Below are 27,546 nucleotides of genomic sequence, written 5' to 3'. Positions count from 1 at the left end.
AACTCCCTAAACAATACCCCAGCCTGTTCAGCAGGCTCAGCTTTTGTAGTTGGAGTCAATCAGGGCCCCACCCTCCCAGGTCAGGTGGAAAAGGCCTGAAAGGCAGGAAGCAGGTCTTCCAGGATTCAAAATTCTCTGAAAAAAATGGATCTTAGGAGTGTAATAAACAATTCTGTATGATATCTTTGTTCCAGAACACTATGTATGTTTGTTTTGGATTATTTATAAACCTCTAAACACTACAAAATGCTGCAGTGGTGTACAATAAAAAATACAACATATCAATGGATATCTTTGCACAAAGAAGGGTTGACCTGAAAAGTTGTTCACCCTGAATGCCATGTAGAAAGAGATACTTCTGGGTGAGCAGAAGGCTTGAAACCTAAGTCTCCTAGAAATGAAGATAAAGGGGAGGAGGAGAGGGGAGAATGACAAGATCAGAAATGACGGGGTGGAGGTGGCAGGCAAATCCTTAGAAGGCTTACTGTCATTCATCGCTCAGTCTGTCCTTATAATGCTCCTGACCTAAGGAATTATCCCTTGGTAGGGCAGCCTTCAGTGCTAGTTTAAATAATCAGCAGTAAATAGCCTGGTCAATACAAATGTAGAGCTGTATCCAAGGTATCTTAAGCATGTTGCCTGTTCAAAGCTTTTTCTGTTTTCTGTTTTCATGCTGTGTTTACACTGAGTACGGAATAATGAGGGTGAATATAACTTTACTCTTAGTGACTCTCTGGCAGACAGTATAAATCTGTGCATTAGAGTGTAAATCCCGTTGGGGCATGTAGGGCCTTCTGATCTGTAGTATCTAGTCACATGAGGCCAATTGGATGTCAGAGGCTGTTGTTTTATCTCTTTCTCCTCCCCCTCTTAACCACTGTCTGGAAACTTCGTATTTCCTTTATCATACTTCCCTTTAAAATTAGATTATAACCATCTCCCAAATACAAATCCTGCCTTCTCTTTTCTCAGTTTTCATCAGCTCGTGTTAGTGTCATAGTAGCTCATCCACTAGGCACTGAGAGAGCACATTTGTGGCTTGGTGGTGGCTTTTGCTCAGCTTATGGAAGAGCCCAACTCAGCATTCAGTATACTAGCAACCAGCTGGGAATGAAATGATCTGGATTTTGGTTGAATACAATACCATTCAGGAGGACAGTTCATGGCATCTGGTTTATAATAAAACGCTGGAATATATAGAACTGCAGTTAATATAAAGTGACACATATTACCTCAATATTCAGGAGTGCTCAGTAACAAATATCTAGCTAACATAGGCTAGAAGCAGATGACCAACTATCAAGTGGATTTTTCAATTTTCTCTTTTTTAAAAAGTGTAGGGGTATTTCACCACCCCTTGCATCAGTGAAGATTGGTAGTGTGTGATAAAAATTACCTCTATCAAGCGCCTTTCTTTCATTAACTACATTGTATGATGGTCATGTGTATTAATCCAGAAGTTCTGCTGTATTTGAGTTGTATCCAACTAAGTTATACGCAGATTGGACCCATTGAAATTAATTGACCTAAGTTGGTCATGTGTATTATTTTAATTTGGTCTACTTCGATTAGGACTAGCATTGGATGCAACTCTCTGTCAGTAAGTACCATAGACAAGCAGGGCAGCCTCATGGGCTGCAGAATTCTAGTCAACTAGTGAGTATCCAAAGTGAGAAGTATTTTTTGATCTAGCTTATGTCCAGAACAGTTTCATCTTTGTCTCCCGCATGTTCAGTTCAGAGCCCGTATATGTAGGGTGCATTCTGGGGGCTAGAGAAAGGGACTGCAAATGCCTCCAGGAAGTCCCATATTTACTTGATCTAGGGGGGAAATCAGTCCTTTCATCACCCAGAAATATATATTTGTGGGTTTTCTGATATCCTAAGGGATAGTGTAGAGGCTAAAATAAACTTCCAGCTGAGAAAGAGAACAGGAGGTAGTTAGTGATGGGTTGAGCTGGGGACCAGTTGCACTGACCGTTTGGAGAAGTCACACTTCCTTTTCTACCATTTAAATTACTGTTGTTGAAAAAGAAGTAGCCTACTTCACAGGGATTTGAGAGTGTTTAGATATGCAAAGATCTAGATATTGTTGAGTATTATTTTGATTGAGTATTATCATGGGACTACATGGGGGCATGTAGTACACGATACAATCCAGGATCTAATGCAAAATATTTCTAGAACTGAAAGATTATCCAGGGGCAGAGGCATTCAGAGGGAAGCAGTGATGTATTTCTATTTTTGACACCAGACAAAAGAGCACAAAGCACACGCAGATTCTCACTGCTTATGATTCTAGTTTGGGCAGTGGCCCTATTCCACCTAAGTTCTTCCAGAGTTTAAGCCTCTTGACCTCAAATGAAGACTGATCCTTTGGGGCAAAATTTCATACATACATACTTGCACACATGTACACACACATAGTGAGAGCTACACACATTTATTCTGGAGTTCTTTAGGGTTTTCATTATTACTTGGGAGTCTTTAACCACTTAATCAGATTGAACCAAGTGCCTTGCTAGATATTTGTGCATGACTCATCACCGGACTTCAACAGCTGTTACCGGAACACGTCCATCTGCTTCACTAATGTCTATTATTTCCTTCTTTTTTGTGTGTGTCTGTTAGGTTTTAAATGAAGCCATTGGAGCAATGATGTACCACACTATCACTCTCACCCGGGAAGACCTAGAGAAGTTCAAGGCCTTACGAGTCATTGTTCGAATAGGCAGCGGTTATGACAACATAGACATCAAAGCTGCAGGGGAACTTGGTATGTTTTAGACGTAACTTCAGTGCCTCCTCCTTAACTAAGTTTTTGGTTTTCGTTCTAAGTAGAACAAATTACTTGATTGTCTCATAATCATGTTTACAGCAGGTTTCTGGTTGGAGTGACTTTGATTCCATCCCTGCATACGACAAAGCAGCTCTGTTTTGCTTGCTGTGATGCAGCTGCTTCAAAGACCATATGGGAACTCCAGTGCAGATAGCACAGTTTCATTGCAGCTAAGGGCTTCCACATTCTCAACTGTAAATGGAATAAAACATCGTGTAATGTTCTGATGGGACATGAAGCTCCACTGGCAGAGAGATGGTCCATAGATTACTATGGCGTGGGTTACTTTGCCTCCTCCTTTCTGGTGGCTGCTGCCTGTTGCATACATGGATAGCCTGCCAGCACAGATACAATACCATAGAGCAACATCCATGTCCATGCAAGCATTTGATTAGACACTAATGCTCCAGATCAACAGTTGGCAGGTTTCTTAAAAAAAACATTGTTTAACGGAATGGCCTGGCATGTAGACAATAGTCCCCTTGGTTTTAAATCTCTTAGCAATGAAGTCTCTTTTTGCCTGACAACAAACATAGGCAACTAATTATGTTATCCTTAACTAGATTTAAGAATTATAACATATTGGCCATTTCTGTGTGCCACTAAAATGCTAGTGAGCTGTTTGCAAGCAGCACCGTTAATTGTTTTATCACTAATGAGTGCCACTGCATTAGCATATAAAATAAAATTGATCTTTATAGGGTGCCAGCTGTATATGTTTGTCGATAGGGTGTCATTAAAGTGATTAATTGCTATGGAGTACTCCATTGTAAATCTTAATAAAACTAAAGAAACACACATTCTCTGCAGCAGGCATTCTAAACAAGACACTTTGCTGGATCATCTACAGGGGTTTTTTTTCTTATTAAAAAAAAATCCCTAACCTGCCTGAGAGCTCTTTGCTGTTTTACTTACAGCATGACTTTGCTGTCAGAGATTTGTAGACTGAGAAGCTTCTCATGGTTTTTTTTTTTTTTTTAAGTAATCAAGGGCTGCCATGTACATTTTGAAATTTTCCTTCTGATGACTCTTTCCCTGTCTCCAGTCCACTGCTGTTCTATGCATATAGTGAATGAATGAAATAATGAAAAAAAAAGAAAGAGAATATAATCAGATGTAATTCTAACTGCTTTAATTGTGTGTGTGTGAACCCTACATCTATATATTTACAATATCCATTGGGAAGATTTTTAGTCCAGTGAAGAGCCACCACTGGCATTCTTGCTTAAAAGACCTCAGGTAGTTGGCTTGTAAAGACTCTGTCGGAATTGGCACAAGTGATCTAGGTAGAATATTGGTCCAGCTCGTTATTAGCTCTTTATCTTTGTCCTATAGCAGTGTAACATTTAAAACAGGAAAACCACTGACAGCAGAGAGAAAAATGCCTACTGGCACCTGAGGCTTTGGGGCCTTGTCGACATTTAGGTCTTAATGTATGCATTGCAATTCCATCTTGTTTTTTCTCCTTATTTTGGTACATTGCCCATGGCAAACTTTTGGTGGCTATTAAAAGTTATACATTTACTTGAGTGCTTTGCATCTTTTTCCATACCACTTCCAGCTGCCCTCATCTGTAGCATGAAGTGAGCTACTTCTGCCACTTTTCCTGTGAATATTTGCCCAGGCTGATTTAAGGGGGAAATACTGTTATAGGGAAGCACCAAACTACAGTGGGAAGTGCAACTGTGCACTGTAGTCAAGTGTAGACATTAGAGCAGGCATATGCAAACTCGGCTCTCCAGATGTTTTGGGACTTCAACTCCCATCATCCCTAGCTAACAGGACCAGTGGTCAGGGATGATGGGAGTTGTAGTCCCAAAACATCTGGAGGGCAGAGTTTGCCTATGCCTGCATTAGAGTATCAAGCAAGGGATGGGTTCAAGACACTCCAGAGCCATGAAGCTCACCAGCTGACCTCCCCCAGCAAGCAATATGTGCATATTATTCAGTGTTTCATACACATCATGTTTGGCGATCGCTTTCAGGCCCCTGAATAGCTCTTTAATGCTGTTTTTAAAATTGTATATTGATAAAAGGACTGAGAAACGGGATCAAGTTGAGTTTTGTTTTTAAAGTACTTTGGACAGATGGAGGAAAGTATGCTAATGCCATAATTCCTGGTGCGATGGGGACATAATTCTGCAGGCCTGGAAAAGGAGCAAATTGTGCTGAACTTTTCATTCTCTGGAATCCTGGCAGGAGTCAGTCCTGTGCTGAGTGAACATTGTTAATGCTTTGCCAAAGCTGCTTACACTACTTAACCCTAGTATCTCACCTTGCATGTCTAGGCATTACCTTGGGTAGCAGCTCCATCCCATGAAGGCGAATAATCTTCCTGCATGTAGAAGGGGCAGGAAAAGCCATATTACTTAGCAGCCTCATTTGAAATCTTCAGGAAAGGAGTAAGGAGTGTTAGGACTGAGACAGGGATGGGGAACTTGTGGCCCTCCATATGACCACAGTTCCCATTTTCCCTGACCATTGGTCATGATGGGTTGGACTGGTGGGAGTCGGACTCCCACCAGCATCTGAGAGTCACTGGTCTAAGAGCTTCCACAAAACAGCATTTAATTTTAAACCCTAGTTGGTTTGAAATCAGCCCCATATGGTGATATTGTGTGGAATCAGCTCAGTTTTGATTTATTGCTCTGTGAGTTCCATTCCAGACATCCACAGGAAGGTTGGAAATAGTTGACAATATCTGAATTTGGCCCTGAATTTTTCATAATTTTGTTCTTTGTCATAGTAGCCTTGTTTGGGGGGTGGGATGAAACAAGTTTAAAAGGGCCTGTCCTTAGCCATGGTTTTCATACTGTGGTGCTGGTGCAGTCTACTAAAATTTTCATACAACATTTCCCCTTTCCTTTGAGTTTTATTCATGAGTTAGATGCAACATAACTTAGATGCACTGTACGAAGGTCATAAGGGCCATCAGCTTCAAAGCTGGTACAAACGGCCAGAACAGGCATATGGTAACGGATTCTCAGGACTCTAAGAATGCCACTGGAAGGGTTGTTTGCTTTAGGCTGTAGCTCAATGGCAGGCCATGTGTTCTGCATACTGAAGGCCCCAGGTTCAATTCCTGGTGTCTGCAGTTGAATGGATCAGGGAGCAGGTGAGAAAAAACACCCTTCTTTTCCAAAGAGCTGCTGCCAGTTGGAGTCAACAGCATGGGGCTAGGGGAACCTGGTATAAGACAACTTCCTATGTTCCTTGGCCTGGTTCCAAGCAGAAGGAGGCTGGCTTAGAACCTACCATGTCTTTCTATGCTCAGGGACTTCAGCACCACCATAGAAGAGCCTTCTGGATCAGGCGAAGGGACCATCTAGTCCTGCATCCTGCTTTCACAGTGGCCACCCAAATGCCTGTGGGAAACACTGGAGCAGGACCTGAGCACAAGAGCACTCCCCCTCTCCTGTGGTTTCCAGCAGCTGCTCTTAGGAAGCATTGCTGCCTCCAACCGTGAAGGTCGGGGATAGCTCTCGTGGCTAGGAGCCATTAGTAGCTCTTTGTTCTCATGCAGCATGCAACATGGGTCTGGATTCAAGCCTTCCGATATTACGCATTATGAATTGTTCCAAGAGAACATAGAGAACATAGTTAACTCGGAACACCATGCAGGTGGCCTTCAAAGTATTTTTAAAGTTTGCACTAGTGTGAAACCTTGAGATTTCCTGGCCACAGTCTTGATCACTAAAACGTAGGTTTCTGCCCCATTCACCAGGAATTGCTGTTTGCAACATCCCCTCAGCTGCAGTAGAAGAGACGGCAGACTCCACGATGTGCCATGTCCTGAATCTCTACAGACGGAACACTTGGCTCTACCAGGCGCTGAGGGAAGGAACCAGAGTGCAGAGTGTGGAGCAGATTCGGGAGGTGGCTTCTGGAGCAGCTCGTATTAGAGGCGAAACCCTCGGCCTAATTGGATTTGGTATGTTTATTCAAAATGGGTCACATTTCTTTCACTAAAACAACAGGGGGTTGGGCTTTACAAGGAGATCTGCATGGATTCTGACATCGTGCTTTGCAACTGCAACATTTGCTTGAGGAAGCTGCAGCCTTGCACAGTGTGTGTTGAAGGAGGAGGCGGGTATTTAAAATCCCCGGCTGTTTTTCTCTCGCCAGAGAAAAATATCATTTATGCAGTTTGCAGAATTCAGCTAAAACATCTGCTTGCTTTTAGCACAGTCCACAGAAGCCCTGCTTGTGAGGGGCTCAGAGCTCCTGAGTTTAACTGTTCCAGTACAATGCAAAACAAGGAGCAAAGACTCATGAGCCGATGAGACTAGAGATGCTCAGTTGCAAACCAGCTTATGCTCTGTGAGCTATGGTCACTCTCCAGTAGTTGCTGTTGAGAGACTCAGTACTCTTTTGGTTCACCCCACCTCCGTGAACACTCAGTATAAATTTGGCAAATTAATAGGCATTTGTGCATATTTTTCTCCAACTTCTTCTACACCAGGTCCCGAGTTGTACATTTGTGCAGTGTCCTTTAATGAGTAATTGCAATCAAAGATAGGTGTACTTCTTCCATTCCATCTGTTCAGAAATATGGCAGTCAAGAAAGGGGAGAGAGAAAAAACCATCCCAGCAGAATCCACATTATTTAATTCCATTCACCTACTTTCCGACATGAAGGCATGATTACGTCTGGTTCTTTGGCTTTCTCTCCATTTTCTGAAAAGAAGACTCCTATCTTGATGTAGAAGTCGGTTAGTTGAGCCCAGGCGGTGACATTGAATTGGAATGACATTGTGGATAATGACCTGCTGATTGCACTGCAGCTGTCCCTCTTTATCAGAAGAGCCTTATTAAACCTTTGCTTCCAAACCATGACAGTTGTCTTAGTCATGCCCAATTAAATAGCCATTCAGCAAGAGCGCAGAAGGAAAGGGGGGGGGGAGGCTACAGCAAACAAGTTGCTCTTATAATAAATAAGGCTCAGAGGGGTTTTGTTGTTGTTGTTGTTCTTCTACCAAAGATGATCATAATCAGATTTCCTTAACATGACTTCCTCTTTTAGGTCAGAGGCTTAAATGTGGCTAGAACCCAGCACTTTAATTACCACTGTGGGTGCGGAAGATCTGCACTCTAGTACTTTTGATAAGCTGTGTTACTTCTTTGCAGTGGACATTTGTTCCTTGCCCTTCCAGTTTGAGAATTTGGCATTACACTAGTGTTGCATTCCCTTTATGGATTCATATAGCAATGTCTAATTGCATTGCATCTGAAGTGCATTGGCAAATAGTTAATGGACTTTTAAAAAAAATAATGCCGTAGCTGCTTGTATTCTAAAGGCAGATTCAAATAATGCCCTTATACATGCTGCACTACATGGTTCATGTTTGACCTTCAGCTAAGTTGGCAGTAAGACTCTGTCCTAAGAATCCAGCTCTTGGAGAAAGACAGAAATCATGATGTTCTCTAATACCCTCTTGCTCATGTAAAAATATCAGTATACCTGGATGGGTTTCTAGTATATTGTCCCCTCTTTCCCCCAACCCAATTTTGCATTACAGTAAATGAAATTCCAGGTCAATTGACATGAGGCAATTGTCAAGTGCTTAGGGCAAGGTGCCAGCATTTAAAAATATATAATGAGTAACAGGTAATGAGTAATGGGAGCTTGCTGATAATAGCTATCATTTGTATATTCATGGTATGCATTTGTGAATTCTTGCAGTCTAAAAGAAGAGCTATTGTCCATATCACCTTTAAAGGCAGATCAGGACAGTATTATTACTATGCCACTGGAACTTTGCACACCTTGTGACCCTATGAACTAAACGTAGCCCACTGGCCACTGCAGAAACTTCCATTTCTGTAGTGCCAGAAAAAAGTAAGCCAATAAGACCATAAAAAGTCAAAATCATTGAAATGACAGGACAGTGCAGGTAGGCTTTCCGTTCTTAGCATTCCGGGGGTTATTTTCTTGGTTATAGAGCATTTCAGTGCTGGTCAGGGAGGTGAATGATACCTGGGCCCCTCAATTTAATTTTATATTAAATTAAAAATGTACCACAAATATAAAGCTGCTACAGTTTGGCCATGTTGCAAACTTGCTGCCCATTTATGAAGCCTGCTGGTATGGTAGCCCAGCATTGATTGGGCATGTGGCAGATAGTAAGATGCATGAAGCGAGTGGTAAAACTTGCAAAGTGCCTCTCCTTGACTCTGACCAGTGTGCTAGTATCATTTCCTCCCATTTTTCAGGTGCTGCATTTCAGCAGCACTAACACAGGGATATAACACAGGAGAGAATCAGTGCAGCATGACCACCTTTGCTGTGGTCAGAGAAAGCCTTTGGCAGCAAGTCATGCCAATTGGTACCATTCAATGCACCCGTTGGAATTCATGCAGCGAATGCCAAGCCTATTATAACAACTCTCTGCCTTTTTCTTTTTTCTTTTGGCTTAGGTCGCACTGCGCAAGCAGTTGCAGTTCGAGCCAAGGCGTTTGGCTTCAATGTGATCTTTTATGACCCATACCTGCAGGATGGCATAGAAAGGTCCCTGGGAGTCCAGCGGGTCTACACACTCCAGGATCTGCTGTACCAGAGCGACTGTGTGTCGTTACACTGTAACCTCAATGAACATAATCATCACCTTATCAATGACTTTACGATTAAGCAGGTAATTCTGAATGGAGGAGGATCATCTTGTTGGCTCCAACTGCGCTCTAGGAATGTGTGGCTGCTGAGGTCTGGAATTCCTGCTGGCACAGTGATAATGCCAAGCAGCTGCAAACAATAATCATATGCATTTTTACCTTTGGGATAGTTGAGAGTTATAGCTAATCTGCTCATCTGTCTTTTGCACATTATATATGTTAAGTGATGGAACTTAAGCAGGTTGGTTTAATGCTTGCCAGTAAATTACAGTTAGCAGCCTAACGTTGCAGAACGCAACACACCTACAATACTTTTCGTTCTTTTTGCTCTAGTCATTTGGTCTTGTTGGCGCAAGACTTGCTTACATCAATGGCTTATTTGAAATACAGTGGTACCTCGGGTTACATACGCTTCAGGTTACATACGCTTCAGGTTACAGACTCCGCTAACCCAGAAATATTACCCGGGTTAAGAACTTTGCTTCAGGATGAGAACAGAAATCGTGCTCCGGTGGCGCGGCAGCAGTGGGAGGCCCCATTAGCTAAAGTGGTGCTTCAGGTTAAGAACAGTTTCAGGTTAAGAACGGACATCCGGAACGAATTAAGTACTTAACCCAAGGTACCACTGTAGTGCATTTTGAGGAACTGGGCTGGAGTCTTTCATCCAGGTTCTCATCCTTGCTCTTTTGAAATAACAACATGAGACTCTTAATCTCAGGGTTGTGGGTTTGAACCCCATGTTGTGGGGAAAACTCCTGCATTGCAGGGGGTTGGACTAGATGGCCCATGTGGTCCCTTCTGACTCTACAATTCTATGATTCTGTGAGTCATAAAGTAATGCCCAGACTAGCCCAACACAAGCACAGTTTCCCAGACATGTTCAGGGCAAAGGTCACCTAGGTGACCAGAAAAACTGTGCATTAAATTCTGCCAGAGGAAATCTCAGTCAGCAGTTGTTCTTTTGTTCCTAATTCAGTCATGAGTTCTAGATTCCCGCCCCACCCCAAAAAATGGCTGATTTCTCCCCCAAGGCTGAGGAACCTGCTTCTGTCCTGCTGTTTTTATCCTATACTGCTGTGGTTCTGCAGCTATCTTTAGTATCACTATTCCATGCAAAATGAACACATGGATAAGTAGCAAATGGACTCTTAGCATAATGTTCATTGTACAGCGTTTAATAACCTAGGAAAGCACCTTGGACACAAAGTATGTTGGTGCAAAAATGTAATGCTTCCAGAGTAGTATATTCTACTATTTGGATATTTATTTACCATAGTGAAGAGTTCAGGAAATCTGTAAGAAGTGCTTTTGAGGTTGAAAGAGAGATCTCAGGTAGCATTTACAAACTAGCAGCACGTATGCAGTGCTCTCATTCAAAAATTTACACAGCAGGCTGTTAGGCCAAAACAGATAATTTTTTCCTAGTGCTAGTTTTAATGGCCTCATCCCCAGTATTTTGCCTCTTAGACATTGTCATACCAGGGGCTCGTCTCAAGTGCAATGGTTTGCCATTGTGCCACTGAGCTCGTTCAGGACTTCAAAAGCCAAGACAGGGCTTACACTGGTGCTGGAAAGTGGTAATATACTTCCATTCTATTAATCAATTTCCAAAGTATGTTAATGAGTCAGTTGCGTTTGCTGGAGGAGGAGACCCTTTGCTCCAGAGGAAGATGAAAATGGTTGACAAATTATTGGGCATTTTCCATGAAGTAAATTATCTCTTTCCAGCATCTGCTTGTAGCCTTGTCTGTTCCTTTGCTGCTATCAGTATTTGTGCTGACTCACATACTCTCCAGCCTCCTGCAGACCCAGAAATCATCCCACTATGACAGCACTCTTTGCTAGGATGAGAGATCCTCCCCCCCCAAAAAAAAAGTTCATAGAATCAGTTCAGTGGTGAAGGACCTATGCCCCTCGAGGAATAGTTGGAATCTAACTCCCATCAGTCTCGGTCAGCATAACCCATGGTCAGATGGGTGTTGCAATCCAGCCATATCTTGAGGGCTGCTGCTTCCCCTCTCTTGCCCTACAGTATGTGAGCAGAGGCCAGAGGATGCTACACTACGGGAGTAAGCCAGGGAAGTGGTGGCAATGCTCTGCTTATGTCCCACTGCTGGTAATAGTAGTGCTTGAATAGTCCTTTCTTTCTCCCTGGCTCCCTTCAGATGAGGCAGGGAGCATTTTTGGTAAACACAGCCCGTGGTGGTCTGGTGGATGAAAAGGCCTTAACTCAAGCCCTGAAGGAAGGAAGGATACGAGGGGCAGCACTGGATGTGCATGAATCGGAACCATTTAGGTAAGTCGAGATCTCACTTGTAGCATTTTGCACTTCTATCTTGCATGTTCTCGAAGGCTCAGTCTAGGCCGTTTCTGTCATGCAATAATGAACCAACAAGGTGCCTGTGGGAAGCCTGCAAGCAGGACCCAAGCACAGCGGTACTCCTATGGCTTCCAGAAAGTGGCATTCAGCGGCATACTGCCTCCCAACACCAGAGGTAGAACATAGCTGTTGTGGCCAGTTGCCACAGGTAGCTTTATCCTGGTTAAAGAGAAGAGAGCTTAACTATGATCCTGGTTTCAAGTGACATGCTAAGCTAGGGGTGAGGAAGGCTAGATGTGGCCTTCTGGCCCTCTCTGTCATTACCAGCTTAAAATGCAGCCAGGCCATTCTTTTTCTTAATTTGGATCAAAGCTGGTTTGGGGAAAATGTGTCAAAATGCAGAGTTTGATAACAGGATAGATCTGGATTGTGGCTAACATCGTGTGTCCACTGCTTCCCAAACCAACAATGGGAGCACACTGCATGCAGAGTAAATGGAGAGTGTGTTCATAGCCTGAATCATCGTGCAGTGCAGATGGTCTCCCCTCAAGCTGAACTTGTTTGTGGATACCGCTGGAAGGATCTAAGAGAAGCAAGTCTTGGAATCAAGAGACATGTGGGAAGCACTTATTTTTATGAAATGGGCAGCCAGATGGCGCACAGCATGTGTAGCAAAATGTGGATGAGAGATGTTTTACCATATAAAAATCAACTTTAAAAGAAAATGAGAATGTGACTTGAGTTTGGTCAATCATCTGTCTGCTTAAAGACAATATATGTACATGCCTTTGCCCTCCTCCCCACCCTCAATGCTGCCCCTTCTCTCCTGCCTTTGCAACATCCAGGAATTAAAGCCAGAAGTCTCTCATTAACCATACATGGTGTTCTACTTCAGATACTACGGTTTAGAGGTTTGGAACAAGCCAGGATGTTAAAACAACTTAAAACTGATTATAAGATCCTGGCATCTTCTAAGACTGGTAGCTATTGTTTTCTGGTTTGGGCAGAATGGGATTCTGTGGTTAGTAGGAGACTTCTGGGTTTAATTACTGCACACTTAAAAGGGCTTGTGTGTGTAGACAAACGGCTCAGATGTACTCCGGTTATTAAGCCAAGAAAGGATTCTCAAAACGTGATCAATGTGTGTCATTCTTCTAGCCTAATTTTTCAGGTATCTAGGAACAACAGTAAACAATAGTGGAAGGGTGATTGCCTCTGTTTAAAGGCAATCACTGTACATATATAGACAACCACTGTTAATTTGGGAGCATGCACCTTCTTGACTTTGACTTTATGGATTTGTATTAATCATTTCAATGAATTTGTTGTTGTTTGCTTCATTTGTATGTTACTGTGTTTGTCTAGCAATATCTGGATGTAGCGATTGTGATGCTTATTGTTTCTTTTTAATGCTTTCTGATTGTTGTGAGCCACTTAGAGATCAACATTTGTTGTTGGAAAAGGAGAATAGAAATATTAAATCAAATCAAATGTTGGTGAACTTTATTTTTTTACCTCAATCTTTGTTTCTTGGGGGGTGTTTTCCTGTAGCTTTGCTCAAGGACCACTAAAAGATGCTCCGAATTTAATTTGCACACCACACACTGCTTGGTACAGCGAACAGGCCTCACTGGAGATGAGAGAAGCTGCCGCGACAGAGATACGCCGAGCTATCACAGGTACACCAACTTGCTTGCCCATAAAAAGGTAAAGGACTCTGACAGTTAAGTCCAGTCACAGAGGACTCTGGGGTTGTGGCACTCATCTTGCTTTACTGGCCGAGGGAGCCAGCATTTGTCCGCAGACAGTTTTTCCAGGTCATGTGGCCAGCATGACTAAGCCACTTCTGGTGCAACAGAACACTGAAACCAGAGCAGCACACGGAAACACCATTTACCTTCCTGCCGGAGCGGTACCTATTTATCTACTTGCACTTTTGACGTGCTTTCCAACTGCTAGGTTGGCAGGAGCAGGGACCGAGCAAAGGGAGCTCACCCCATCGCGGGGATTCGAACCGCCAACCTTCTGATCGGCAAGCTCAAGAGGCTCAGTGGTTTAGACCACAATAAGCCAGTTAAAATGTTATAGGTCCCATGAAGTGCTTGCCTGTACTAGTGCTTTATCTGGCATTACAGCATGTGCAGGTGTGGTCCCTGCCAGTGTTGATTGCACATGTATTTGCCAGTGCATAGTTTAAAGAACCTCTGAACATCACATCACCATATGTGGCACACCAGTCCTGGAAAGTGCATAGTCTGCTTCCATAGTCTGTGGAGAGGGGAGCAGTTGTGGTTAACACTTAAATCACCTACAGTGTTAACGTGATTCTAGCAACCTGTTTTAAATCATATTTAAATCTTATACATGCATGCCTGTATATGTTCGTTCAGAAAGCTCATTAAGCTGAAAAATTCTATCGGTTGTCAGCTGCAACATCAGGAGCAATTGCTACATGAAAACCTGCATTGAACCAAAGTGATGTTGCCATTAGGGGATTCTATGCCAGAACTCTCTTAGTTTGAGTGTCCCTTTCCCTTAACATCACCCTATTCCTGCACTGGACCTGCAAGTACTCCTTAGGGAGGCGTAGCCATAATATTGTTACCTACAGTGGTACCTTGGGTTACAAACTTAATTCGTCCTGGAGGTCCGTTCTTAACCCGAAACCATTCTTAACCTGAGGCATGCTTTTGCTAATGGGGCCTCCCGCTGCCGCCATGGCGCCATTTCGGTTCTCATCCTGGGGCAAAGTTCTCAACCTGAGGTACTACTTCTGGGTTAGTGGAGTTTGTAACCTGAAGTGTTTGTAACCCAAAGCATTTGTAATCCAAGGTACCGCTGTATTTGGTTTGTTGTTAGGTAAGTAGTCAAGATACTAAGCATTTATAGTTGTTCTGCTCTTCAAGGCAAAACCACAAGTGCGCTGAATGGAGATATGGTAGCAAATCATGTTAATGATGGAGCAAACTCCTAATAAAAGGGATGTGGGCTTTTATCTAAGTATTTTTCAGAATAACTGAGAGTTTCACATAATCACTAGGGCTCCAGCATCCAATACATGCCAAACGTGTAACAGGCACTGCTATAAGGTAAAGGTAAAGGTACCCCTGCCCGTACGGGCCAGTCGTGTCCGAATCTAGGGTTGTGCGGCCATCTCACTTAAGAGGCCGGGGGCCAGCGCTGTCCGGAGACACTTCCGGGTCACGTGGCCAGCGTGACGAAGCTGCTCTGGCGAGCCAGCAACAGCGCAGCACACGGAAACGCCGTTTACCTTCCTGCTATAAAGCGGTACCTATTTATCTACTTGCACTTAAGGTGCTTTCGAACTGCTAGGTGGGCAGGAGCTGGGACCGAAAGACGGGAGCTCACCCCGCCGCAGGGATTCGAACCGCCGACCATGCGATTGGCAAGCCCTAGGCACTGAGGTTTTACCCACAGCGCCACCCACGTCCCCAGGCACTGCTATAGCATGCCTAATTTTATACTGTTTTAGATGGCCTTCTGCATCCTTTCCTGTGTCTAATTGGGTCGATTCCCTACCATTACCCAATGTGGAGTTGCTTTGGGGAGAAATGCCAATGGGGTAGAGAAAGTTACAATATCTTGGGCAGCTTTCATTCATTCTGGCGAGGTCTGCAGGATGACCAGCAAACTGCTGTAACGGGGCTTGTAAAGTGACTCGGTGCAGGAAAGGGGTGGGAAATTATCCAGCCTTTCAAAGCACTTTTATCTGGCCGCTGACCGTTGTATCAGGGTGTGGCAAGGGGAAAGCACTGCATATTGTTTTACTCATAATCAAATTGTACAGCAGTCCTTTCCCCCCTGAATTTTGGTGGGAAGTAAAGAGCTGTGTGAGTTAGAACGAGTGGTGTGGAAAACCTCAACTTGGATATAGCTTGTTGCATATTAGTCGGGTTGATTTGTACCTGACCCTGTTATGAATTTGAATCGTTCCCTTCCTCAGGTCGGATCCCTGAAAGCCTACGAAACTGCGTGAACAAGGAATTCTTTGTCACAACAGCTCCTTGGTCAGTAATAGATCAGCAAGCGATTCATCCGGAGCTCAATGGTGCCACATACAGGTAAGATAAAGAACTCTTTTTGGGGAAAAAGCACCATACTTTGTAGTTCTCTACCCAAGAATGGAGCTAGAGAATGAGATACACACATCTTTGTATAGGGCTCAGGTAGGGTAGCCCTTCAGCAATAGTGTATTCAGGTTTCCTCCACAGAAGGCGCTTCCTTTATTCTGGGAATACTATTCAGAGATAGCATCTCCACAGGTATCCTGCTGCACAGAGACCCCTTAATAATGCTACTATAGAGTCACTTTGAGCTTCTCTGAAAGGCCTTTCTGCTGTTTCAGTCTTACTAACTCACCCACTATTTACCTGACAAAAGGAGCTTCCAGAAGTCAGTTTCAGCAAACCAGCCATTTAGTTGGGGGGGTGGGGAGGAATATAATCAGTGTTCCTTAAGGACTTCAAAGAGTCTTTGCAGAGGTGGAAAGATGGAACATTAATTAACTGTAGGGCACCCCCCCCATGTAATGTTAAGGGGTAATATATTACCTAAGTTTAAGTCTAGAAAAAGCATGAGAGATGCGGAATGGTTACTAGGCAGGGGTGAGGTTTTTTGGCTGCTGGAAATGCCAATCAGTCCTTTTAGGGCACTTCCAGACGATTGTTTCGTTCAGCAATAAATGTGCAGTTGTCAGTAGCTTATTACAAGATAATTTAGACATCCCTTGAGACAGTGATTTTGTTGCAGGAAAAGCCCAATTGGCTAGTGTCCATGATTTCACAAGCCCCCTCTGTTCATGCACACGCCCTCCCTTGGATGTTTATGGTAGCCCTCAAGCACCAGACTATTCGTGCAGCCTTCAAAAAGAGCAGTAAACAGGAGGCAAACCTCTGCAGATGAATTTGTTTCCCTCCAAGTTTTAAATTTCCTGTGTGTTTAGGATTGCAGAAGTTATGGAATTTCCCTGATGGATCCCAGTGGGGTTCAATGGACCCCTTTTCTCTCCACCTCCCTTTAGCCAAGTAGATAGTCCTCTAGGGCAGTTATGAAAGTTTGTGCTCTCAGATTTCCTCCATGTGCACTAAAGGTAGGTATGTGTATAGGATATAAAAAGGGCTGTGAGTTTTTCTGGGATCCCCACATGCATGGATAGTGTGCCTATATGGAGAAGGATCCCACTCAAGCATAATCTGACATTTTGAAAGCCAGAATTTTTGTTTCACTTAGGAGACATAATCTCAAGGGGCAGACATATTATAGCAAGAACAAAAATGAACCTTCACGAACTAGTCTCTCTCCATCTTGTTTTCGGGTCAGAAAAGCTGGGCTTCTTATTTATCTCCTCCCCATTTCATTACATACTGTGTATACTAATATTTGCATTTTGGGGGAGGGGGCTTACCTGTGTCCAGCACAGAACCTTCCTTCCAAGGTCTAATCTAGTGACCTCTCCTATACTCTTACAGCATACCTTCAGAACAGCTTTTATTCTTTTAACTTTGCCTCACAGGTACATCTGGTCTTTTTTGTAAACTGTTATCTACCAGCATCTCTTCTTTTATAGTGTTATGTTTCTTCTGCACTTGTGTGAAAACCCACACAATACTGCTCATGAACAGAGTTTAATACTGAGTTTCAGAAAGCAAGGGGCTAGGACTGGAAAGTAGGTATGTGATATTAAGTAAAATCTGAAAAACTAGACAGAGTCTAGATATCCAGTATCTGTTGCCTTTTGCAACTCCTTGCTCTTTAGTGTGATTAGCAGAAATAATGGAAGTATACGTCAGCTTGTTTATTGAACCTATTTCATGCAGACTACAGAATTTAAATTCAGTATATATATATATCATCTGCAGTGTACAACCTTGCTTATGATGCATGCTTCTATTGCAAGAGGCTAATCTTGTTAATCCCACTCCTTGAACGGAGTTGTATGTTAAAACTAATTTGCAATATACCTTTCTTCCCTAAATTTGTCCTGTAAATTCACAGACTGAGAGCCAGACAATGCAAGTTTGCTTCTGCTCACACATGGGGGCTTTTCAGCTTCCCACCCTTCTGACAGCAGTCCGACTTGAGACTTGCAGAATTAGCTGCTCTGCTTCATCTTGCAGGATTAACAGTGTGATAACATACCAGTTTTCTGCAATTTTCCTTACGTAGGGTTTCATTATCATGCATATTTCCCCAAAGCACAAAAGCCCAAGTCCAACTTGTTTCATTCTCTGTATGCCATACATACTTTCCCTCTCTCTCTCTCTCTCTCTCTCTCTCTCTCTCTCTCTCTCTCTCACACACACACACACACACACACACACTTGCTCTCTCAGAGTGTAAAGCTCTTTCATCTACACGGCCTGGTTAATGTGCTTAACAGTAATAATGACACGTGCCACATTGATTTCTCTCAATTTCCCCCCAAACACTTGTTCACACAAGGGACTTTCCACCAACTCTGTGACAGCTTTGGTTTTCTTCTTTGAAGAGCTGGCCGGTGTGCTATTTCTCAGTAGTTTGGGGAGTCACCTCATTTCCTTCAGCAGGTACCTCTTGCATTCCAACATGCTTTTGAAACTCAAATCTAAATGCCTCTTTGAGCTTCCAGAACTAGCTATGCAAGTTACTTAGACTGTTGTCTTGGGCTGATTATTACCTCAGCCCCTGGTGATATGGATGGAGCAATTGATGAGCTGACTTCTGAAGGTCTAGACTGTAGCCCATTGTACAAATATAAGAGGTTTACAGCCAGACAGACACAAGTAAGAAGTGTTATCATAATTTAAGGGCCCATTCCAGCTAAGCAAACGCCCCAGAAGAGGTTGTTGAGAGGCTAGAGCCAGGCTGCCACAAGTCACATTATTGGGGTGGGGGCATGAAACTAGTCCTGTACAGGCACCATGTTCTCCTATGTCATTTTAGTGAAAGAGGAAACATCATTTTTTAAAACTGAATGTAATGTATGTGTTTAGGAAAGGGATGCTGTTATCGAACTACTGACATTAGAACAATGTCACATTCCATTTAGGTTTTTCTTTTCAGCATCTCCATGAGCCAGTCCACCCTTCTGCTTTGTACTTCAAAGGATTTTACAGGAAGAAAGAGATGATACCTAATAGCCAAAAAACATTTCAGTCGCCCTCTGTGGCACTCAAATGAATTAACAGCAAAGAAGCCACAGTCGTATTTTGTGTTCCAATATGTTTGACATCAATAAAAGGGTGACAGGAAGAAGGGATGGCAGCAGCGGATTATTCATATAAGGCTGGTCCCTCAGCTGCTGAAATGTGCACTCTGCGGCTCTCTTTCAACACTGGAATCATTTTTTTGTCTCATACTTCAATGTGGGTAAAAGCAATGTGAAAAAAGAAGAGTTTGAAGGTGATAATTTATATTAGCTTTGATTCCCCCCTCCCACCCAAACAAATACTGCTCTTACAAACATACTTTGAAAACTTGACAGATCTTGCAGTAAAAAAAGTACTTTCTCTTACCATACCGGGATAGCAGTGATTTGGCAATGAATGAAATTGACTGCAAGGTATTTCCCCCCTCCCCCATTACCCTTCTACTACCCCCACAGCCTGTTGTTCTATGGAATGCTTGCGTGTCTCCTTTTAACTAAGAAATCACACTCTTCCTAGATATCCACCAGGCATGGTGAGCGTTACACCAGGCGGGATTCCGGCAGCTATGGAAGGTATTATCCCCGGAGGGATCCCTGTTACCCACAATCTTCCGACAGTGGCGCATCCTTCCCAAGCTCCATCTCCTAATCAGCCGTCCAAACATGGGGACAACAGGGAACATCCCAATGAGCAATAGCAGATAATTCAAAGCACTCCGATTTGGGACCAAGAGACATTGGGGGGGGGGGGAGATGACACATGAACTGACGGGAATTTGATACAAAATTTGTAAGGTTGATTTTGGACTGACGCATCATGTTGTTCCAGTGTTAACTACAAAAAAATGGAGTCAAGACTTGGGGAGGGAGGGGGAATGCAGATGAAGTCACCTGCTTACTGAAGCACTGAAAACTAGGATGCGATGATACATTACTGATCAGCTTCTGTTATTGTATGTTTAAGTTTCCTTCATCTTTACATCAATCACAAGAATATATATTTCTTCTCAGTCCCTTTTGGGGAATAGCAGGTGACCTGCTGCTTAGAGCAGGTCCAACAGTCCTAACAAAGCTTACATGATAGTAAGAGGAAACCATCATGTGACTTCAGCCCTTTCCTTCCTCACTTACCTGGCTCCTCCTTGTATAGCCTGAGGAAATATAACCCAGAGATGGGGGAACTGTTTTGCTTGTTGCAGTTATATATGGCCACTAATGTATTGGAGGGATGCTACTCAAGTTTAACTACCGTCATGTAGGACAGCAATCTTGGTGGGAAGAGGGGGTAAAAGGCCCATGTTAACTAGCTGCCTCTTACCCACAGAAATGGATGCTTATTCTACAAGATACACCTAATAAAGTAGCTGTACACTCAATAACACGTGCTGATGATGCAAAAAAAAGAAAAAGTGTTACGTTTCACATTTATACTCAAATATATTTTTCTCAGTTTTAAATCCACAGCTATTTTATTGAGTGGAAACGTCTTGGGCTGGAAGGGGTTCAAGACTAATGTTGCATTTCCTTATGTCTCAGGAAAAAGAAACACTTTTTATGGTAACTTGTCAGACTGTATGAACAAACCCACTTTTTTAGACATTGAAGTCTTCTTTTCTTCATGTGATATTTTATACAAGAACACTTCAAAATGTGTTATTAGATGTGACTGATTTTAACAAATCCTATTAGATTTGTATCAACTAGTTACATGTTATATTCATAGTCTTTTGTGAATCATCGCCTTTTTGTTGAAAAAGATGGCCTATTTTGAGCCTTTGTATGGGTACATTCCTGTTTCTGTGATAAGTTTTAAAAGCTGTCCCAAACAAAACAAAAAACCAGAACCAATGGCTACCAGAAGTATGTTTTGTTTTAGTGTGTTACCGTTACTGTATTTGTTTATTGTAAAGGTGGACATATAGCGTTCAGTGCAGTTTTCAATAAAAAGTGACAATTTCTATAATTTCACATGGACCAGGCCCTTCATGTCCTTTACCCTGTACGAAATACTAACACATTTTCAGGTCCAACAAGAGCAAGCTATGCCAAAACCACCCTTCTCAATGAAAGAAGTAATTTTGACTCTGCAGTCAAGATTCCAAAACGCAATAATCTCCTCTTTTCAGAGCTGTGAGAAGCTCATGAGTGGTCTGAAGTATGTTTATTTATTTTAAAGAGCAGAGTTAGTTTACATCTACCCCCCAAAATCCTGTGTACTTAAAAAAGTTCCAAGCAAGCCAACAAGACTCCTCTAAAGTATCTGCACTAGAGTTCCAGCAAAAATCCTCTCTGAATATAAGAAGAGACCACAGAGTGTCGGTTAATGGCTTGTTCAGGCATTAGTTGGCATCTAAGACTTTACCCAAAACAAGATGGGGATGAACTTTCCACTATTCTGTGCTCAATCTCCTACCCTCATCACTGCAGAAACTAATGGGTACACTGAGATAGTCTCCAGATCTTGTAACAGATTTGAGGAAATTACAAGAGGTGCCCTGAGAGAGGTGAGGGAGAAGAAGTACCAATGCACAGCCCAAGTCCTTGTGCTAACAGAACTGCTTTGTTGGACGCAACCCAGAGTTTCCTAGACCAGAAGCAGGAGAGATGCAAGACTGCATAACTCCTAAGAGCCTGCTGCCTGCTTATTCTCTCATTTCAAACAGAACATGGGAGGGAGAGGGGAGATTTGACCAAGGACTACTCTTCTCATCCGTATGAGGCTGTACCCTGCAAAGCGGCCCATGAAACCCACACCAGACTGGTTAACTACAAACTACTATTGGTTGTTGTACCAACTGTGGCATTGGAAGCCTCCAATTCAAAATAGCTTTAGCCACTAACTCACTATAGGACCTGTGCCAAGTCATTCTTCTCTCAACCCAAATTTACAGGATTCCTTTAAACAGTAAAGCACTAAATGTGCATCAAAAACACCATTACAAACGATAATATTTTTTAAAAAAACTGCAATCCTCAGAACGCATTGCTAAGCTATGTGGAACAGAAGTTGAGAGCCATGGGAAGTGGAGAGAAAAGAGTAAAGCTGCCACCAACACTGACCACGCAATGAGTCCATGCAACCGTTGGGACAGCGGCAGCAAAAGACAAGATGACTGGGATAGTAAGAACTAGGTCCAACCGCAAATGTAATACAGATGTGATTTCATGGCAAACGCAGGCTGTATGACCTCCCAACCTAACAGCAGTGTCCGTTTGAAATAAATAAATAAGGACTAGAATGGAATTTGAGGGTAGGGGGAAGAGAAGGAAGACACAGAATAATACATTAACAGACAAACTGAAAGCAAACCATTGTTACAAAACTTATATTTGTTTTGTTTTAAATTAATGGAAAAGCACATTACCAGCTTTGAACATATTCAAGGGAGTCAACTTCATAGCTGTGTCAATGATCTAACACTGCAATTATGAATAACTTACCATAGACACCAGTATAGAGCAATCAGGAGGAGGAACATTGGTGAGTTACAGAGAACATTTAGGAAGCCACACAAATGAAGGTGAAACAACATTTACACTGGCATTAGTGATTTTAAGAAGCTGCTATTGTTGGAACTTTGTTCTTAGACCAGGCAGTGGCATTCCAGATAGGCATAATTAATGTTGATGAAAATGTATACTTTCTAATAGGACACTCACATTTGAGGCAGACTCTGCTACTGCCAGTGAATCTGCTAGGAACCCCTGGTGCAAAATTTGGCTGCTTGGATGCAATTATCTTCGTATTACTTCCAGGTACTAACTTGAAGAAAAGAAAACCCTCCACTTAAAACTAGAGGAAAATGTAGTTTTAGAGGAGGCTGTAAGTCAAACTTCCATATAACAGTTGTGGGTGTGGAAGTCTTCTTAGTACAGAGGACGTATGTCATTGAAGAGTTCTTAAAATGTTAGCGTGATTCAGGAAGCATAGGTTTATGCAGTAGAACAAAGCTTCAAACAAGATATTAAAAGTAATTAAGATACAAAATGGTTTGAGATGGCAAGAAGGGGGAGCCATTTTGCTGCCAAACCATTCCTTTTTGTTTACCACATGAAGTGATTTTTTTTTTCTAAGGAGAGGGGGCAGCAAATTTTGCAGTCCAAAAAGAACACAACCAAACAATTTAAATGGATGAAAAACCACTACTTAAAGCAGGAAATATATGATAAATTTTTATAATATATCTCCACCACATACTCAAGATGGAACTTGCCCTTCAGCTTCAGAAATGGTGGTTTAATTAAAAAAAATACTACCTCAACTGTAACTTAGATCACAATAAGTGGCAAAGCCTGGACTTTAAAAAAAAAAGGTGTATGAGATTAGAGACCCATGCATTACTGCAGTGTTTGAGGCTCGCCGCAACTTGCTCAATGCCTATTCTCCAGCCCTGTAACAGCTACTGGAATTACAATCTATAAAACCACTAACCACCACTGATTATCATAGGGATGTACTGAGGCTACAAGAAGTGGTTTCAATGTTTCTGTCTGTATGTGTAGCTAGGAGCCAGTAAAAATGCACATTATTGTGTTTTTTATTCCAGGCAGCGGCAAACACTTTCATCCAAAAAGACTCCAAAATTTCAGGCTTTGCTACTGCAGCGGAATAAAGATGGCTGGAGATTCAGCCATTTCCCCCTACTAGGATAGTAATGCTTACATTTAAGACATATGTATCGAACTAGAATCAGCTATAGATGGCAGCACAGTGACTCAGAACTTTTTTTAAAAAACTTCCATTATTTTAGGTAACTGACTCCTCCCACAGAAGCACAGCTTATTGCATTGGTCCAGGACTATGGGGATTCCACCACTAAGTATGTAATGTAAGCAGAAAAAGCATTTAGAAAACCTAAAATTAGAACTGCACATAAAAGCAGGACCTATTTTTTAAAAAAGAAATCCAATTATTCTCCAGCTTAGGAAATTTGACTCATCAAAGGTAAGCATGTACCTTTGCCCAATAATCTCTGCATGCACCAAAAGAGAGAACTAATGACCAAAACACATACAAACACATCCATCCTTTTACATTTCAGAGATCAAAAAGCTGAATCAATGTACTTCTTCAATGTAGTACCTTGAAGAAATTTCAGGGTAGGTTTGTCAACAGGATTACTTTTGTAAAGTATATTTCAACAGCATCTAATCCACATTTAGAAAAAGCAGCAAATTCTGAAGGGTTCCTATATATATTTTTACACATATGTAAATGTACGGCTCCTGTCCAGATTCTTAAACAAGGAAATCTATTTTGCAAGAGGTTCCTTGTCCTCATTTCCACCATCATTAGTCTTCAAAAAGTGCTTATCAGGATCTGCTTTATGCATACAAAACTATTCAACCTTTAGTGTTTTTTTAAAGTGAGCTTTTTGGATAGGCTATATCCATTCAAGATAGCATGGCTAAAGTTATCAAGTATAATAAAAAAAGAATTTTCTACTGGAGAATATATTCTGAACTTATACTTTCAGGAAACTTACATATTCAAATGTGGCCACAATCAATCAACATGCAAAAAATTCCAAAGTTTACATACCAAGGAAAGATAATATACAGTACTTTAAAACAAAGCTTTAGAATGAAGGCTTTTAAGGAAAACTGCCAAAGTGCTTTCTCACTCGATTTTAATGACCAAGGAGTGCTCCTTAATGGAGGTGATTTTAACTTGCAGGGGAAAGGCTTGATAAAATAGTAATTTCTATTGTACAACTCACAGCAAGATCAGGTTTGGACAAAATGCAGTTTTTTCAGTTCAGTTTAGATGTAGCAGATTCCACACGGTAGTTAGCATATAGCTCTCTGGAACAGTACTTCTCTGACTACTTTAAGTATGCTGGAAGGGGGGGGAAATATTCCAAATAAGAGATACAAAATATTAACGGACAGCAGAGAATCCTTTACAAAAAAAACAACACAAAGTTCACTCAATCAAAATGTATCATCCCTTCCATAGGTTGGTGGTTTTTTTTCCCTTTAACATTTCATCTTCTTATAATGGGCACAAAGGTAACTCAAATCTGAATAAAAACAATGAACTGCTCATACTTTTGACTCACTCTGGGTATATGGCTTCAACAGCAAAAAGAAAAGCCACATCATCTGACCTGGGCATTAGGAAGATTGCATATAAAATGGGTCTGTTAGAATGCTTAGGAAGTGATGCAGAAGAACCAAGTTTCACTGTAAGTCTCAAAAAGAACAAATATTAATCTACGGTGTGCTTTTAAGTGCCCTTATTCAAAAGAATTTTTTTCAATTATTTTAAGATGCTGGTAATACTTTTTCCAATTACACAACTTTCTTACACAACTACATGCGGTACATTTATAGGCAGATGTACAACTGGAAAGAAAAATGCTTTCTGTCTTGGTAATAAAATTAGGGCTTTGCTTTTTTACAAACTGTAGTCCAACCAACGTAGCTGTCTTCACATATATGTTGAGCCTCTGAATTCTCCCCATGCCGATTAAAAATCTTACGCAGGCTGCTTCCTGCTACAATTAGGTCGTTGTGTAACAAATTGCTAGAGCACGCCCCAAGTGCTGGGGGATCTCACCACACATTATTCTCAGCCAGGTATCTCAATTTTATCATTCATCATCATCATCTTCATCTTCTTCTCCATCTGAAAGGGATGTACAGGGGCGAATTTGTCTATAGCGATCAAGCCATTTCTCTACCATCTGTGTTACCAGGGGATGGTTGCGCCGGCGAGAACTTTTCTGCATAGCAACTAGGACTCCACCCTCCGTCACGCAACAGTCCAGCCACTCCCTGAGCAGCTTCTCCTGTTGTTCCTCATTACCAATCTTCAGAAAAAGAACACAACACTTAGGACATGATTAAAATCAGATTAGTGACCACAACTTTTTTTAAAAAAAGGGATGCCCTGCAACATTTAAAGCGCTCCAGGAAGACTGTCTTAGGAAAGTAGATTTTTTAAAGGGACTATCTAAAGCAGTGCATAAATATCCTACTTTTTTCCTTCCTATAAATTAAATTTTATGTAACTGCCAGCTCTGTGTTTTACAAACACAAGGTATTGGAACTTTTAAGAATGCACACCCCACTATTAGGCAGGCAGAGAATAAGAATAAATAAAAGTCCTATGCTTTCAGCTACTCTCAACTTTGCAGTCTTCTTTTAATAAGCATACAAATGAAATGGTTAAATATTATTAAAGGGTCTTGTAGCCTTTTTTAGGCTTTCAAATTTTCACTTTCTAGTTACAAAGAGAAAGAGACGGAGACAGAGACAAAGAGAGAGAAACTTATAGAGATCTATAACTCACACCAGAAGAACATTCGACCATACTGTTTTGCCTGTTATTTCTGGTTGGGAAGCCTTAGCTTTTCCTCAAAAGCTTTACTAATACATCTGTTTAAAAACAACAACAAGAACACCAACAACACACACACACCCCAACACTAACCACTCTCACAAACCAATTTCAGAACAGAAAGGCAACACTAAGTTGGCACACAAGGCTTCTCATGCCTGTTACTCAAACTACTGCAATCTGTTTTCAAATGTCTTTGCAACTGCTACATATCAGCTATAGGCTCTCTGCCATGTAGATTCTCCAGAGATGCTTTTTCCCCCTTTTCCTTTTCTGCTGATGCAGCGTCTCACTGAACACTGAACTGCTTAGTGTTTCTTACCTCTTGAGCAGACAGGAAGTGAATGTGCAGCAGCTTCCTTTCACTGTCGACCAATGGTAAAAAAGTAATAGTAACATCATCATCAGTGTTCAAGTTAGCACCAGCACCTCGGTTGCCATAGCCATCATTCTCCATGGCAACCAAAGCAGAGAAATGGCCCCTTGTGTAGCCCAGAGCAATAGGGCTTTTCCAACAAAAACTCTGTTCCCATAACAAAGGCAAATATACACCTACAAAGAAGAAGGAGTGATGAAAGGGGTTAAATCAATGGAACACTGCACATTAATTATGTTGATGGGGAAAAAATAATCTGAAAGCATGACATAAACCACATTTACAATGTACATCTCAATATGTCTTTTAATACATTGTGATACTGGTTTCAAATTTAGGAAGCTGACTCATTTTAATTAGTGGTTATAAAATACAGTGGTGCCTCGCAAGACGAAATTAATCCGTTCCGCGAGTCTCTTCGTCTAGCGGTTTTTTCGTCTTGCGAAGCAACCCTATTAGTGGCTTAGCGGATTAGCGCTATTAGCGGTTTAGCGGCTATTAAAGGCTTAGCGGCTAAAAGGCTATTAGCGGCTTAGAAAAAGGGGGGGGGAGCGGAAAAAATCGCAAGACTCGCAAGACTTTTTCGTTTTGCGAAGCAAGCCCATGGGGAAATTCATCTTGCAAAGCGCATCGAAAAACGGAAAACCCTTTTGTCTAGCGGGTTTTTCGTCTTGCGAGGCATTCGTCTTGCGGGGCACCACTGTATATTTTACGGTAGACCACAGAGTAAAATATAAGACACAATACTCTCTTCCTAAAGTTGGCAATTAAAAGACTGCCAGCATCATGAGCTGCAGTAACAACTCCCAAGAGGCAATCTAATATTCTATGCAACCTTTTTTTCAATGATAAACCCATGAGCATGAACTTAAAATACAAACTGTCCTGTGTAATTGAAGAAGTGGAAGCCA

At 41.9% G+C, this 27,546-nt stretch overlaps 2 protein-coding genes across 11 annotated transcripts in view; one reads left to right on the top strand and one right to left on the bottom strand.

Moving 5' to 3' along the window:
- CTBP2 (C-terminal binding protein 2) overlaps positions 1 to 23,640 on the top strand; it is a 210,913-nt gene extending 187,273 nt beyond the window's left edge. For 8 of the 10 annotated variants that reach the window (XM_081005206.1, XM_081005202.1, XM_081005203.1 and 5 more), the window contains 7 exons: positions 2,631 to 2,775; positions 6,563 to 6,769; positions 9,256 to 9,470; positions 11,613 to 11,743; positions 13,319 to 13,446; positions 15,732 to 15,849; positions 19,432 to 23,640. In XM_081005206.1, the coding sequence (XP_080861332.1) occupies positions 2,631 to 2,775; positions 6,563 to 6,769; positions 9,256 to 9,470; positions 11,613 to 11,743; positions 13,319 to 13,446; positions 15,732 to 15,849; positions 19,432 to 19,612 (1,125 nt within the window). In that variant the 3' untranslated portion in view covers positions 19,613 to 23,640. Of the gene's footprint in view, positions 1 to 2,630; positions 2,776 to 6,562; positions 6,770 to 9,255; positions 9,471 to 11,612; positions 11,744 to 13,318; positions 13,447 to 15,731; positions 15,850 to 18,815; positions 19,169 to 19,431 lie in introns of all 10 variants that reach the window. The other 2 variants (XR_013986352.1, XR_013986353.1) reach the window with 2 other exon arrangements.
- ZRANB1 (zinc finger RANBP2-type containing 1) overlaps positions 22,225 to 27,546 on the bottom strand; it is a 41,816-nt gene continuing 36,494 nt past the window's right edge. Inside the window, exons 10-11 of the mRNA XM_081005246.1 lie at positions 26,582 to 26,811; positions 22,225 to 25,729 (exon numbers count right to left, since the gene is read on the bottom strand). Coding sequence (XP_080861372.1) covers positions 25,511 to 25,729; positions 26,582 to 26,811 — 449 coding nt within the window. The 3' untranslated portion in view covers positions 22,225 to 25,510. The remainder of the gene's footprint in view (positions 25,730 to 26,581; positions 26,812 to 27,546) is intronic.

Source organism: Podarcis pityusensis (assembly GCF_964106645.2).
Source record: "Podarcis pityusensis genome assembly, chromosome: 5".
NCBI classification, from domain to species: Eukaryota; Metazoa; Chordata; class Lepidosauria; order Squamata; family Lacertidae; genus Podarcis; species Podarcis pityusensis.
This window is presented reverse-complemented; position numbering and strand designations above follow the sequence as displayed.